General features: G+C 36.2%; 1 protein-coding gene across 11 annotated transcripts in view; it reads left to right on the top strand.

The window, feature by feature from the left end:
- The window catches only part of plekha5 (pleckstrin homology domain containing, family A member 5), a 131114-nt gene that overhangs the window by 32329 nt on the left and 81285 nt on the right, over positions 1-17500 (top strand). Inside the window, exon 4 of one of the 11 annotated variants that reach the window (XM_043236474.1) lies at positions 14560-14795. The exons of the other annotated variants lie outside the window; for them this stretch is intronic. Within the exon in view, the coding sequence (XP_043092409.1) occupies positions 14560-14584 (25 nt within the window). The 3' untranslated portion in view covers positions 14585-14795. Of the gene's footprint in view, positions 1-14559; positions 14796-17500 lie in introns of those variants that run through there. 11 annotated transcript variants of the gene reach the window in all.

Genomic DNA, 17500 nt, shown 5'->3' with positions numbered 1-17500 from the left:
GTTATGAGGAATAAAATCTGATTATTTCTACTGTAGAGATGCACAGTATATTTTAAAAGTCAGTTCTCCTCAAATAAATACTAATAATTCAGTTAAATATTCAGTATCGGTTAATACAGTACCTGAAAAAAAGTCAAATTTTGGCTGATAATCAACCGATATACTGTTCATCCCTACAACAGAAATAATGATTTCAGATATCATGACTCATAACAGAAGCATAGTTTTATAATTAAATATTGGTTATCAGCCGATATTAAAGTTGTTTTTATGTATTGTATCGGCTATTATTTGATATTTAACTGTTAATTGTAAACAATTACTTTTTTTAATAAGTAGTAGTATCCAAAAATAATGTATGTATGTTGTAGAGATGCATATTATATCACTAACATATTGGTTATCAGCCAGTATTAGTCTTTTTTTTTTTTTTTTTTTTTTTTTTTTTTTTATATATTAGCCAGTATTTTATTGGATATTATAATAATTAGTAATTGTTGAAATTAACCAATACATTAGTTAATATTTGATTAATTATTTTTTATAATTGTCTATTTATCTAATAGTATTATTGCTTATAGTTTTGACCGTATTTTTTATATTGTATACTTTTTACATTGCAGTCATTACTTGTGTATTATATACAATAAAATTAAGCGCCGATAAAATTACTACTTTGAAAATAAACCTGAAAAAACAAATCTAATTTTAAACACAAACTATGAAAGTATATCAGTGATAAAAACACTTGCCTACATACGATTCATATTTTTAATGCGAGATATTCTCTTATTCTGTAAGTTCGTGTCAATTTTACATTGAATCAAAATGTATTAGAATGAACTGTTTAGTCGATCGTAACTTTTTTTTTTTTTTTTTTTATATATTAGCCAGTATTTTATTGGATATTATAATAATTAGTAATTGTTGAAATTAACCAATACATTAGTTAATATTTGATTAATTATTTTTTATAATTGTCTATTTATCTAATAGTATTATTGCTTATAGTTTTGACCGTATTTTTTATATTGTATACTTTTTACATTGCAGTCATTACTTGCCCTATAAAAGGAAGTGTAGTCATTAATTCTAAATGGCAGATGTCATGCCCTTCGTCTCAGGCCTGTACGATTGTGAAGGATACTTGAGTTTTTCCCGTAGTGGAAATATCATTGTTGCATGACTCAGGTTTCTGAACGCATTCCCAGGGCTGTGGATTACGTGTGATTTTTCCCAGCTCTGTCGTTTGTCTTGAGTGTTAGCAGTGGCAGCGTGTCTTGGCCGGCTGCTTCGCAAGAAAAGCTCTAATTTAGTCTCTTTTGAATCCTGGAGCTGAAGCCGAGGCAGTGCATGAATCTCACCTGGCAGGAAGAGCCTGTTTCCAAATCACAGAACGCAAACATGTTAACCTTTTAGTGTGTTGTGTTTGTGCATCTGTAGCTTGCAGGAAGCGTCTCTCTATGGCACGGGTCACCTGTCAGGGCCTCTGCGGTGGTGTTGCATGTAAAGGACTGAAATGACGCTTCACTTTTCTCTCCTTCGAACAATACTTGGATCTTTTGGATTAATGAAAAAAAGCTTAATAGTTCAAAAGTCTTTTTGACTTTCCGATAATGAAAAATATATATTTTTTTCCACGAGTGAAGATTTCATGAAACCGTTTTCATTATGTCTGTTTTCTTTTCCATTAAAGCCAAATATACAAGTTGAGGCCTGTGATCATAAAGGATCACATTTGCCAAATCGGGGTTGTTTATTTAAAATGAAATTTGACTGAGATGGCCTACATTAACAAAAAGGAGAAATGTGGAAATTAATATAGTTTTAAGGATTTAAAACAGCGAAAACGATTGTGTATTATATACAATAAAATTAAACGCCAATAAAATTACTACTTTGAAAGTAAACCTGAAAAAACAAATATAATTTTAAACACAAACTATGAAAGTATATCAGTGATAAAAACACTTGCCTACATACGATTCATATTTTTAATGCGAGATATTCTCTTATTCTGTAAGTTCGTGTCAATTTTACATTGAATCAAAATGTATTAGAATGAACTGTTTAGTCGATCGTAACTTTTATCTATATATATTGTATATCTATATACATATAATGTAATATATATACACACATACACACTATATATATATATATATATATATATATATATATATATATATATATATATATATATATATGTATATATATATTTGTATACAAATGATCTCTATAGAACTATAGATAGCTATAGAAAGCCAGCTGAAATATATGATAAACTCCAACCTTAAACTGAATCTTTTTGTTGCTTTCTGCATCCTTTCAGAGCTTCGGCAGATGCATTTATCCATATTTATTCTACTTCTTTCAATTCACGCGCTGGCTTGGTGTTATCATTATTGTTGATATTAAGCTTACAAGCTTCCGTTGAATGAGATGACTCGATAAATATTTATGGTTCTTACTGTTACTTTGTCACACACAGGTCCAAGAAAAAAAATGAATGCGACAATGATGCCATGCTAGTAGTTTGATCGACTCGAGTTCAGCGAAGCCTCTTAAAACAGCTCGTTTGACTCCAGAGTGAAGTAACGCCACACGAGGTCATTAATGGGCCTGCGGCGAGGTCAGACTAAACTGGAGCAGAGGCAAAAAGAGACTAATAGCGGTTGAAAGATCAGGTCTAGCCTGTGCTGCCCTTCTGAGGTGCGTCTCTTTCAGAGGCCAGGGCTATCCGTCTCTGTTACGCTCCATTTTGCTAAGCTCAGCTCTGTTTTCTGTGCTTGAGCGACCAGAGGTTTGCGCTAATGTTCTCAGTTCTCGCTCGGTCCGTCGCGAAAGTCATCTGGCATCGCGACTGTGGGCAGGTGCTAGCGATAAAGGATCGGTCTTCATTTGAACCCAATTAGTTAGAAGAGACACTTACGGTTGTGGCCAAGCAAAACAGACGAGAAGAGCCATCAGCCTCGCTCAACAGACTCGGTGAGGATGTGATTACAATAATAAGGCACTTTGTTCAGACTGACGTTAAATCTTATTTTTCTTACTGATTGTTTGTCATCCAGCGGTCGTGATATTTAAAGTTGGGAAGGCTTTTATATGCATTTTATATATTTATATTCATTTTAGATTATATCTTGAATAAACAATAAGGCTGTTAGGTTCATTAGGTAACAGTTTTTGCACTTTATTTACAGTAAATGTACATTAATGTAATTAGTGCGTTATTAGGTTCATGTTAAACAGTCTTTCAATTGCAGTGATGAAACTAATAAAATAAAAATGCATATTGCAAATCATCTATACATGATGTTAGCATTTGTTGAACCGCATCTCAGTAGAAACGCATTAAACCTTTTTTTTATTCAGTGAAAATGCATTGAAAAGCATGTTAAAAATTGTAAAAGTAAATGGGGTGGTGATTATAATAGACAGTTCTAGTTTAATAGTTTACTATTTTAAACTATTTAGTTTGCTATATATATAACTATATATATATATATATATATATATATATATATATATATATATATATATCTGCGTATAAGCTCTTGATAATTGCATACAATACAATTTCATACAATTTTACATATTTTTTTTTTCTTTGTATGAAAAACATTGTCTTCAGGTGACTTCAGGTGTCTTTGTGCACTTTTGTGATGTTGTCTTTATATAAATACCTATAAATAAATACCTATGCCGAGCTGACACTGTTTTGAAACGCTGAGTTACGTTCATGCTACCGAAACACACAGTAAAGTTTGAAGCAGCGCAGCTTTTAGGTAGCTCCTCCCGACGCTGGGGATATTTGTAGATGCAAAACAGAAAACTTTACTGCGTAGCGAAATACATACATAAACCAATATGATATTTTAATGCTAGAAATGTTAACGCAGGCGCGAGCACTTCGGCGGCTGTTATCAGACTCTTCATGAAAGCGCTCATCACGGCGTTGACTGTTTAGTGAAAGACACGTTCTGTCACAGCAGATTGTCACTCAATTATCTGAAGAGTTCATTGATAGCTTGCGTATTCTGCCGCGTGCCTCTCGGTCTCGTTGAGGTTTATGCAGGTTAGTGTTGTCTTTTGAGTGTGTGTGGGCGTCCCGCCGGTCCCTTCGGTGGCCCCGAGGCCCCAGCCGAGAAAGAAACGGCATGAAAAGAGAAAATAGAGTTTTCTCTCCACGTTACATTGGGAGCGGAGCGACGGGCATCAGTGGAACAGCGTCGGGGAGGTCTGGGACCTGGATCTGGCCTTTGAAGGCTAAAGAGATTAATGCTTTCCACAGCTAATGCAAATGACTTTGGCAAAAATAAAAAATTTGCACAGCAGCAAAACGAGTCGGTTCTGCTTCCCTGCCCCATCACGCTGGCAAATTCAACTTATTAGGATGCCTACATCACATCAGAGAAGGCTAATTCTGTACGTTGCAATTACATCGGAAGGATTTCGTTGCACTTCTAGTTTGAACATTTAGTTTTTCTAAACAAGATTTCTTCTTGTCTTCATAGGTTCGATTCATTTGGATTAGTTCAAATTTAAACTATCCTTCATAGTAAATCGATTCGAACCATATTTAGTAAATAAGTGCAAGCATTACAATAAATGCATAATTTCTTATTTATAAACTATATTCTCCATTTAAATTTTTAGTAGTGCTTACTAAATTTATAAAAAACGTTGACATTTATACTATATTTTATACACAATATCATAATCTAATTTAGAAATGCATGCATTACTGTAATATGCATATGTAAATTATATATATATATATATATATATATATATATATATATATATATATATATATATATATACAAAACATAGGAGTGGACGTTTTGAGATCATATAATAATATAAATAGTATATATAAATTAAATATATAATTGAAGCAAACGTTAATTGTTACGTTTGTAAAGAAATGTAATGTTTTGTATTATATATATATATATATATATATATATATATATATATATATATATATATATATATATATATATAATTTATAATTTATTTTTTATCTAATTGCTTATTATTTTGCCTGCAATTGTAGTTAGTCTCATTTAAATAGAAACCCTCTCGAGCTGCTTGCACTGAAACGGTGTAAATAGTATAAAATATGATATAATAATATGCGTGCACAAAGGCAGCAGAGGAACAGTACCCAAAGCAGTACTAGAGACGTTAGCAGAAGGCTGTTCTCAGCAGCAGATCACACAGACCTCAAGCTCCCTGCAGCAACAGATGGACGCGGCTGGAGGGAACAGCGCACATGAGAGACGCTGCAGTCACAGGCCATAGATCGGACCCTTCGGGGGCCCGCGGGCCCCGGCTAGAGCTTCCCAGCTGCCCTGCTCTGTGCCCATGTGTTGCAGGAGTCCTTCTAACACTGCCCTCGGCTCACAGACAGTCACTCGGGCTCTTTGTTTCACTAAAGTGTCTCATGAAGAAAAAGTTTTTTCACACTTAGTCTCTTCAGCTGCCCATCTGGGTGATATATTAACAATGTTGGAATACAATTAGGTTTCTGCAAAAAGTTTTATGGAGTCTGATTCAGATTGGTTCAGCAAATTAATTCAAAAAGTTTGATTCAGGGGTTTTGTTCGCATTAAAGTGTACTGCTTTATATATTTTAAATTTGATAAACATACAATTATGCATAAAATATGCCCTTAGTATTTTTAAATTGTGCTAGATTTTGCCTCTTGCGTGAAATATTTTGAATCTAATTGACTATAATGAATTTTTGGTTAAAATTAAACGCGTCTTATTTTTTAAAAGGGTTTCATGATAGATCTTAGATTGTTTATACATTCTAGGAAATATTTTCCTTCTGGCTTTAAATATTTTCAGTCTAATTGAGTGTTATTATAATTTTTTATGTAAATTGTTTGTATTATATATCTATATTAGAATATATATTTTAAATAGATCAAAATATAGATTTGGCATTACATACTTTGAATCTAATTGGCAATAATGACTTTTTGGTTAATGCATACCTTGATTAATGTAACAGTTACTAGATAATTTTGCTTCTTGCGTGAAATATTTTGAATCTAATGGGCTTTAATGACTTTTTTGTTTTTGAATTTGTAGATGATCTGATTGGGTGGAAATAAATAATAAATACCAAATAAATACGTAAATGTTCAAACGTGATCAGATGAGATATCAATTAATGTCAAAATATAAAATATTAATTGTAATCGCTCTTCCACTCAGCAAAGACAGTCTGTGTGATTATAAGGGTCAGGAAAACTGTATTATGTTTTTTTTTTGGGGCGTGAAGCCTTGACTAACCTCCTAAACGGACTACAGGGGGAAAATAAGATGCTTTAAAGTGTAAATATGTACTCTTAACCCTCATTACGCTAATAGTTCCTCCATTCATACTGCTGAAGGAGTGATCACGGCCTCCCTTGTGAGCCGTTTAATATTCAGCGCTTCTTCCGCTTTAGCAGACCTGTGTGTGTGTGTGTGTGTGTGTGTGTGTGTGTGTGTGTGTGTGTGTGTGTGTGTGTGTGTGTGTGTGTGTGTGTGTGTGTGTGTGTGTGTGTGTGTGTGTGTGTGTGTGTGTGTGTGTGTGCAGCAGAGGAAGAAAATGTTTATTTCATGTCATCTCTTGCTTTCACACGCGGTTGTCCTTGAACGCCTGCGACAGTCTTTTACCTTTCTTTTTTTTCTAGTCCTAAATGGCTGTAATTCAGATCTGCACAGGTAGGCTCCGAGTCGTGGCCTAGCGCTTGCCGTTGAGTTTTATCTCTATATACACATCTTCAGCATTCACTATTAGAAGTCTGGGATCGATTATAATTAAAATGTTTTCCGACTGGCAGGCGTAATTTTTTTTTCTTTTTTGTGCGACGTTAATGTGTGTAAATTTAGTTTTTCCCACACAAACGCGCTGTGAATCTGCACAAATTGGTAGTTGCTTAGCATCCGTTTGTTCTTTGAAACATCCACCTCGGGGGATTTCGTTTCTTCTTGCTTTATTCGAAAAGCAACTTTCATCATTATTATTCTTATTGGATTATTTATAGTCCTAAAAAGTATTCGGATGTGAAAGTCACACGTAATCGCACAAAACGTGTATATATATATATATATATATATATATATATATATATATATATATATATATATAACATATCACAAAATAATACTATCAAATCAAGTTACAGAATGATTTAGAGAGATTTGCAAAGTATGCTGTTCTTTAAATTAAATGTAACATCACATATACATAATTATTATTATTACTTAATTTATATATATATATATATATATATATATATATAAAATTAAGTAATTAATGCTTCAACAAGGACACATTTAATTAATAAAAGTGGTATAAAATATTACAAAGCATTTCTGTTTCCAAAAAACTAACTTATTACAGCATATGCAAAATTAAAATGCAAAATGTATTTAATTAAAAAAATAAAATACATTTCGAATTATTATATTTTACAAGTATTTATTTTAGTTTTTGTATTTAAATATAATTACATGCTATTTTAGAATTTACTTTTATCATTTTTATCGATCCATTTAATGATCATTAATGTAAAAAACACATGCATTATTATTTATATGTAATTATTATTTTATATAATGCAGTGACCTTCAAACATTTTAAGTGTCTCTTTAAGGCATCAGTTATGTTCTTCCTCCACTCACTCAATGTGTTTCTTCTTCTGTTTTGGTCCCAGCGTGTGTATATATTTATTGTTTCCATCGAGTGCTTTCACTCCACCCACACGTGTAGCGTGCTTCGCCACCTCTGCGCGATTGGCCGGTCGTTTGAGAGCCGCCGTCATGTTTCCAGCACATTCCTGAAGGGCGGTGGGGTGACTCCGGCCCGCTCCGCTCTGCTCCGGCTTTTCAAAAGTGGATTTGTCAGCACTGCTGTGTCATAGAAACACGTTCATTGTTGTGGTGGTGGTGGGGAGCACGAGGGAGCCCCGGCATTCGTTCGCTTATTTGCGTGGATCTTTCCATCCGCTGGTTACCCGAGAGCGTGTCTGTGAACGCCGCGCACTCACTCAACCTGCTCGCCACCTTCGCAACTCTTTCAAAATGCGTCTAGACACGTTTATGCACCTTTGTGCGAGTTATTGTCTGTACGTGTCCTGCAGGCTTTCCTAGCTGGAGGAATCTCGCTGAAAGGAGAGACATGCTCATCTATATATATATATATCCCGTGTGTTAAATTAGACAAGCGCTCTGCATTCTTTACCTCTGTGAGAACAGAGCGAGATGGTTGTTGCTCAACTCAAGTTCAGAGATGCTGTAAAAGCCGTAGGTTGCAGCAGCGACGGCTGGTGTTTGTGTTGTTTCTCCAGACGGCTGCTTCTGGCTTACTTTGCTTCTTGCGCGTCTTGCATCAGCTGTTGCTTGCTTTTTTTTTTTTATTTGCATAATTTTTCAGACGATAAATAAAAATAAATCTGAATAATCGGCATTTGCATTGAAAGTAGATGGTAGCGAATGGCTCTTTTGAACGGCGCCGCCTGCTTCTTCATTTGCGCGGCTTCCGTTTGTCCTCAGGGTTCGCTGCTGAAACGACTTGGCTAGCAGCTTAGTTTAATGCGAATAAATCCATGCTTCGCATTTTAAATGAACAAATTATTAAGTGAAGCTGGATGTAGAAACCCTGTTGTGTTTACCTAATGCAAAAGTCACTGCTGTAATGCTAGAATGCTTTGCATAGTTGCTTGTGCATCCTGGGTGGTTGCTAGGGTGTTTTGGCTTGTTGCCAGGGCATTTTGTGCTTGATAATGAGTTGTGACTAGTTGCGTTGTGAATTCTGTGGCATTCTGGGTAGTTGCTAGGGCATTTAGGGTATTCTGGTGGTTGGTAACAAATAGTTCCTGGCTGCTGTGTTGTTTCTAAGGTGTTTGCCTGGTTGCTAGAGCATTTCTGTGGTTATTTAGAAGGTTTACTGATTGCAGCATGGTTTTTAGGGCATTCTGGGTGGTTGCTAGGGGACTCTTGTGGTTGATAATGAGTTTGACTAGTTGCAACAGTTTATTGATTGGTACAGCAGTCGGAGTGTTTTTAGTGCCTTGTTACGTAGGATGTTTGTCTAGTTGCTTTGGGGATTCTAGGACGTTTTGCATGGTTGTTAGGGCATTCTGGTAGTTGTTAATGAGGTTTGACTTATTGAGTAGTTCTAGTGGTTGTTAACAAGGATTGAGTGGTGGCTGTACTCTTTAGTTTCTAAGGCATTCTGGGTGGTTGCTTGGGTGTCTGGTCTGGTTGTATGGGCGGTTTTGTGGTTATTTAGAAGGTTTGGTTGATTGTAATATGGTTTCTAGGGTGTTCTGATTGGTTGCTAGGGTGTTTTGCCTGGTTGCTAGGGTCTTCTAGTGGTTGATTTGGTTGCTACATTACATGGTTTCCAAGGCCAGGGTCATCTTGTGGTTATTTCGAAGGTTTGACTGATTGCATTATGATTTTTAGGCTCACTACATAGTGTTTAGGACCTTAAGTGTCGTTGCTATGTTGTTTTGACTGGTTGCTAGAGCATTCTAGGTGGTTTACAGGGTTTTTTTTTTGGATGGACAATAGTAATAATGATACTTTCATCAACAAAGATAGCATATCAGCGTGCTTGCCACCATTAGTCTATATAAGCCGTTGTTCACCTAGATATTAGCATCACAAGTGATATTAATCACCAAAAAAAACATGTTTGTTGAATTTTAGCAGTTTAGCGTGAGTTCAGGGACAGACGCACATGAATCTGATTCAGATGAGTCATTAGAGAGCGAGTCTGCTCTGGCAGGACTGAATGTGAGAACATTTGTCTCCATGTCTTATTCATGGAGGAACAGGCTGAACACCAGACACTCAGCCCATGTCTCCAGTCCAAACGCTAGCATGCGCGTTCACTTTCAGTGTTTGTGATACCACGCGAAACGACCTTCTAACATGTTCATTTCTGCACCATGTTGTGGCTCAGTTTCTGATGGACAACTCCATGCTAAAGGGGAAAGCGCGAGACTAGTGTATTCGCTGAGGAAAAGTTTTGCGTCGGCGTTTTTGTTCATACTCTCTCTGCGTAGTGACTTAAGGTGTGTGCGCACCAAAAGCTAATTTGCTCATGTAGATTAAATACAAATTCAGTGCAAAGGTGCGAATAGCTATTGACACGTCCAGTTTAACATGCTGCTGAAGTTTGTGCGTGAAGACACTCCAAATCGCTCAATGCTTTTAATATCCCTCGAGGAATCTACAACGATTAACAAGATGCTATTCTACTAGCTTGTGCTTTGCACACAACATAATAAAATCTTTATAGTAACCCATTTTTAGCCAAAATAAAGTGGCATGAGCTTTATGTAGCTCAACTTCAAAAGCAGTGTAACTTGTCACGTATCAGTGTATTGGTGCAGTGGGAAAAAGTATTGATATCATTTCAGATGCTATAAGTAGCAAAAAATCATTATTTTGATGACGCGTCTCATCTTCATTCTTCATTCTAAATTGCGTCGGTCTCTTTACGAGGGGCATTTCTGTACCTCTACTTGATTGCGCAACAGGTGCGTTTCCATCCATCCCGCTGTCTGCTGCAGCGACGTCGCCGCGATATGATGAATACCGCGATGCTAATTCGTGCGGCTGTGGGACAGGACGCGCTGATGATGGAGGGAGAACACTTTGGGGAACGAGAGCACTGTGTGTTTGAGAACGGACGAATGGGAGGTTTTCTAAACGCTGCTCGGCATCTGTGTGTCGTTCATCACCTGTGCGGGATGATGGGAGGTAGTTTGGTGAGAGAGTCGACGCTCGCGATCTCCGTCTTACATAACAGCCCCGGGGAGAGATGAAGACATTATTCAGCTCCTCTGAAGGGCCGGCTGAAGCACACACCTCTTTACTTCCAGCAGACGGCCGATGTACAGTACGTGGATGTTAAACATCTGGGCTGGTAAATAAGAGTTTGTTGGTTGAAATTTGGATATGAATTTGGATATAAATTTGCAAAATGCATTACTGTACTTATTAGTACTACTGCTACTACTGAAAAAAAAAAATATTTCTATTGTAAGAAGTATTAAAAAAAATATTACTAAATCAACACTAATAAAATAAAATTAAATTAAGCAAAATATTTTTTTATTTATATAACGTATATATAAATTTTTCACACACATGCTATATATATATATATATATATATATATATATATATATATATATATATATATATATATATTTAGAAAATATTTGTATGTAATTACATGTCTATTAATTATCATATTTGCAAGCAGTTTATATATAAAGTTAGTGTGTGGTTTATTAGTTAAGCGTACTATTTAATTAAAAATGTATGCATCTTTGATTTAGTTACTCTTAGCAAACTTTTGTTGCTGATTTTGTAATGCATTGAACTTGTGTGATAAGGGAGCCATGAGTGTGTTTGTCAGTTAAATGACTAATTAGTGATTCACAGTAACTTTACAGCAGCGAGTTGTTTTTAGATGCGTTTAAGCGTTGCTCAGATTTCATGCTCTAAATGCTTGCGTTTTACTCTCCACGTGTTTGAGCCGAAGAGCGTGCCGTGGTGTTTTGCAACACGTCAGCCAAGTTTGTAATCCCAGAGCGCTGGGTCGATCCACACCCACATTTACACACTGTTAACTACTCAACACACCAGACTTTGCCTTTGTAAACAACACAGCGGAGAGCCATGTTTAGCCTACAAACCTGCTTGAAGGCCACTTTTCTCCTGCTTTATTTTATTATTTTTGTTATTTAACAAATAAGTAAATTCTTTTTTACAGTTCAAGTATTTTAATTTTAGATATATTATATATTTTTTATATCGTATATTTTATAGTTTTGTTTTAAATTTTTTCTTGATTTTATTTATATTCCTTTATTTTGAATTAAATTTTATTTAGTTTGTTTTTCCATTCATTTTAAAGTTTATTCTTACGTTTTGTTTTCCATTTTCTTGATTTTAATTAATATGCTTTGTATTTTATTTTGCTTAGTTTTTATTTCTTTCTTTATTCATCCGTTTATGTTATTTTTTCACAGGTTTATTTTTTATTTATTTGGCTGCTTTTCTGCTTTGGAAGACGTTGAGGTCTAACTCGTGCCTGTTTTGTGCATTAAAACACTCTGAATGCTCATTTAAGTGACATTAGAGACGTTCAAGATAAAATCATCTGATAAATTGTATAAACAGATTCACATTAGACATATTTATGCAACATAATCATTTTAGCTTTCCGCGGGGATGGTCATCAGAGTTGATTATACTCTAATCATAATCTGATAATAATGACGCTCGGTGTTATGATTAAGCCACTTTATCGTCGTAATAAGCGAGCGGCTCCCACAGTAGGCTCCAATTTCCCGTAACCGCTCGGTTAAAACAGTCGGATGAAAGATCGAATCAGTTATGAAATGACACGATTTCTTTCAGCATCTCAGAACCAAGTGCGGATTGAAAGGAGAACGAGAACAATCACACACGGCGTTATGGTTATTAATATTTGTTTTCCAGGAATCTGCCCATGTCTCACAGACGCACACAATGGAGCAAAAGAGCCGGCTCGTTCAGCGTTAGGTAGCTCTGAGCTGATATTAACCCCGTCGCCCGCCGCGGGAATGAAACGCGTCCCGCTTCTGATTCACTCACACGTACATGCGTCCGCTGCAGACTGTCTTATGCAACCGTGAGAGAGAGAGACAGAGAGAGAGAGAGAAAGCGTGTGCGGGATGTGTTGCAATGCAACTAGTTTATTTTCGATGGCGTGGTGTTGAAACTAGTGATGGACATGTCACTGCTGCAGTTTAGGGATGTTTTTTAACTGAAATGAAACCATTTGAAAACACACACACACTCCTCTCTCTCTCTCTCTCTCTCTCTCTCTCTCTCTCTCTGTCTACATCACACACACACACACACACACACACACACACACACACACACACACATATATATATATATCATCACACACACACACACACACACACACACTCTCTCTCTCTCTCTCTCTCTCTCTCTACATCACACACACACACACACACACACACATATATATATATCACACACCACACAAACACACACACTCTCTCTCTCTCTCTCTCTCTCTCTCTACATCTCACACACACACACACACACACACACACACACACACACATATATATACACACACACACACACACACACACACACACACACTTTCTCTCTCTCTCTCTCTCTCTCTCTCTCACATCACACACACACACACACATATATATATCACACACCACACAAACACACACACTCCTTTCTCTCTCTCTCTCTCTCTCTCTCTCTCTCTCTCTCTCTCTCTCTCTCTCTCACACACACACACACACACACATATATCACACACCACACACACACTCCTCTCTCTCTCTTTCTCTCTCTCTCTGTATCACACACACACACATACACACTCTCTCTCTTTCTCCCTCTCTCTCTCTTTCACACACACACACACACACACACACTCCTCTCTCTCTCTCTCTCTCTCCCTCTCTCTCTTTCACACACACACACACACACACACACACTCATATGGATCAAATGTTAAGTTGCCCTAAGACCATTTTGGTTTTGTGACAACTTTGATGAATGTTTAAATACGTATGTGTGCGTGTATGAAATTTAATTTCAGTTAAAATAAATTGTAAATTAAATATTCAGCAATTAATTGCAGTTTCACAGTAAAATAGTGTTTAACAATAATAATAATAATAGTTTTAGATTGCAGTACAAATATGAAATTATAAAATGAAAAATGTGTTAATTGGGTTAAGCTGTGCTGTGGTTTTATTAAAATAAAATCTATGTATACTGTAATAGAAAGTGTCTTATTAAATTAGCAGCTGAATCTGAAACTGATCTGAGACGCTCTACAAGCTTATCATATGAAGTGCAAGTAATTCATAATCGATTCAAAATAGCATGTTGCTAAGCTAGCAGAAAATACACGCACCTTAGTGTTATTACATTAGACATAACGTCATGGGTGAGCTTCCGCCTCAGTGCATTCTGGGATTGTACAGCTTCTGAATTGAGCCAAATCATGTCTTACACCTGAGATCGGTGCAGTGTTTCTTCTGGAGCGGCCTTCCTGTGGTCCCTCAAAATACAGTCTAGTTAGTCAGCTCGCGAGGTTCTGACTGCAGTCTAGTTCTCTGAATCATGGCTGCCCTTCACGTCCGAATCATTAATAGCTTGTTTATTCATTTCGGCTAATCTGGAATCAGTAAAATGTCTGAGACGAGAGACCTTACGTAAAGGGCCTGCAATATACAGCTGTGTTAAAGTCATTTATCTTCTTACAACTGCCCAGGGCTCCCTGAATTACAGCCTGCAGCAAACACATATTCATGTGAATCTTCTGAGACGGATAGAAGAGCCAGTAAATGACTCCCGTTTCACAGCAGACCGGTTTAAAAGAAGGGGGGGAAATAAACCAATTTAGGTTGTTAATGCATGTTTCTTTGTCCTGTTGCACACGTCGTATGTGATTCTGAGAAAGTGTTGTCTTCACAGGCTTGGTTGTGAACACATGAAGTGATCGACTGCGTGCTCGCATCAGAGAAGCGTGATGTACGGATGTGGAAAGCTAAAGATAGATTTGTTGCTGGTGCTGATTGAAGGGGGACTTTTGATGAGACGGGAAGCAGCCAATCATCACTCATCTTAATACAGCATGCTTTCTCTTCTGGGAAGAGGAACGCTTTAAAAATAAACTACATGTTTATTACTGCAATATGTTACGTCACAACAATATCCCAATATATAGCACTATATGAAAAATGTATATTATTAATATTAGTAATTAATTAATAATGGTAGATAATCTTTCTGCATCCTTACTATTTTTAGAGATAGAAAGTTATAGAAAATAATAGAAAATATAGAAAGAAATAGAAAGTTTAACTTAATTAGAATTTGGTGTATATACTCGCGCACACACACACATATATATGTATGTGTGTGTATATGTATATATGTATTTGTATGTGTTTGTATGTGTTTGTGTCTCTCTCTCTCTCTCTCTCTCTATATATATATATATATATGTGTGTGTGTGTGTGTGTACTTGACATGAAAAGAAAATGTTTATATATATATATATATATATATATATATATATATAAAATACATTACATTGTATTGACTAGAAATGTAAAGCAATATCCAAAACTGTATAAAACAATGATTTTTTATTAATTTTATTAATAGTAGCTAATACTTCAGAATCCTTACTATTTTTTCAAATATAAGGTAACTTAAATTTCATTTCACACACACACACACACACACACACACACACACACACACATATATTACATTATATTTTATCAATGATATTTATTATCTGTTCTAATTATATTGTAATATTTAATTTAATATTAATATATCTAATATTGTTTGCGTAAGTTTTTTTTTTTTTTTTTACTATTAATCTACAAGTACATAATACACTTGTGAGTGTGAGTGTGTGTGTGTGTGTGTGTGTGTGTTACTAGGATGTTTTCATGGAAAGACTCTAGCAGACACTGGATGTGTCGGTGTCGTCTTTTCCGTGTGCTCCGAGCGCACCGCTCATTTAGCTGGATGAGTTCGGCACATTCCGGCGGTGTCCTGAGCAGCTGTTCTCTCCGCAGTCTGCAGGGTGTGATGGGAAATGTGTGTGTCATCGGGGTCTGCGTTTCTGACAGGAGTGTGTCTGCGTGTTACGTACCGCTGACAAAGATGAAAGGATTCAAACTCCCCGAACGATTCGTCTGACTCGACTCGGTGAAGCTGTGTGAATGTGATTCATAAATCACAGGAGGAGGGTCTTACAAAGCACTGGCAGAAGTGCTGTAATTTTTGAGTAAAGCCGCGGAGGAGGATGTTGGCTCATTTTTAGCAGATTTTACACTGCTGTGACTAAACGGGTCCCACTCCACCTGTTTGGCTCAGGAAATCACCACACATCAACATTTCTGATGATTTCCTGCTCTTAATGAGTCAGTCATCACTTCATTTCTATCAGGAAGAAAAGGGTTTTTTTATCATCAAGAAATGAATCATGGAAGAGCATGTGCCTGTTTCTACTCCGTAAATGCAGCGTATAAATATTAGTATTTGTCCCTTGTACTATAAACATATCTTTAGAGCCTTTTTGACAGTAAATGTTGATTTGAAGCGACTGCAAAAAGCGTATGTCACTTACTTCTGTCAAATCTGTCTCTGTTAGCAACATTTGACCAGCAGAGGGCATCATTTATCTTTTTATTTGTCTTCTAATCCCTTTGGGAAAAACAAAAGCAGACCAACAAGGCCGTACAAATTTCCATTAGTCCCCCATCCTTTGTGTTTATTAAATATGAATATATCTAATTTTATTACTTTGTTTAGGCAGTTCTCTAAAAGCATTTATGCATTTATAATTAAATTGAATGTGAATAAAGTGCACATTTCACGTAGATGCTCCAGAATGCATTTATGCATGTAATATCTGAATATGATATTACATGCATAAATTATGAATAATCTTTATCAGCACGGTATTCAAAGTTTGTCTGGATGAATTTTCGATTAAATTATTTTGAATTATAAAACGATTTACAATATATAATGTAAGAAAAAAGAATAAAAAATTTATAGATATTATACAACTATAATAATATTTGTTGTATTTGTTTAATATAATATTTAATATACTTAAATACTGATTTATTTTAAGTTGATAAAACTGTTTATGTAGTTCTAATGTACGATTTTACCATGTTTAAACCCATTTAGAAATCAGTGAACAAAATATTAAAAAGTGCAGAATCATACAGAGTTGCTTAATTTTTCTGAATGCATTACAGTTAGTTTAAATATGTCTGTTATTCCATCTGTCTTTCTGTCCGACTTTATTCAGTTTGTCTGTGTGTAGTTTATTTGCATTTATTCCGAAAAAAACAAAACAAAACACACTTGAATTGACGGACTCACAGCCAGACTTATTAAATAAAAAACTTATGCATAACAGCAGACTGGCTACACCCGAATCCGCACCCATTACGTTCTTCACACGGTCCGCTGTGTTTGTAGATGTAAAGGAGTCACGTGACTGCAGTGAGCTCTGCGTGCGTCCAGATGAGGGCAGTGTCGAGCCGATAGCCGATGCGATGTCCTTCCTCTCAGGACTCATGCACTAACCAGACGTTTGCTCTCTGTGTTTCTCTCTCTTTCATGTCCACCTCGACCGCGCCGTCATCCGAGCAGGTAAGACTCTCAGGCTGTTGTTGAATGCATGCGTGTGAATGAACGCGTCTGTCTGGCAGCAGTGTGATGGGTGTTTAACGCTCTGGGATCTCACAGATGTGTTTATATGCTCTTCAGCAGAGGCTTTGGGTCGTTAGGATTGTTTTTGCGCGTACGTTTGTGTCATAACACCTCGGTTTCACGAGCTCTGACCATCTGACAGACAGAGCAGCTGGTCGGGGAT

The sequence above is a fragment of the Puntigrus tetrazona genome, chromosome 4, assembly GCF_018831695.1.
Source record: "Puntigrus tetrazona isolate hp1 chromosome 4, ASM1883169v1, whole genome shotgun sequence".
NCBI lineage: Eukaryota > Metazoa > Chordata > Actinopteri > Cypriniformes > Cyprinidae > Puntigrus > Puntigrus tetrazona.
This window is presented reverse-complemented; position numbering and strand designations above follow the sequence as displayed.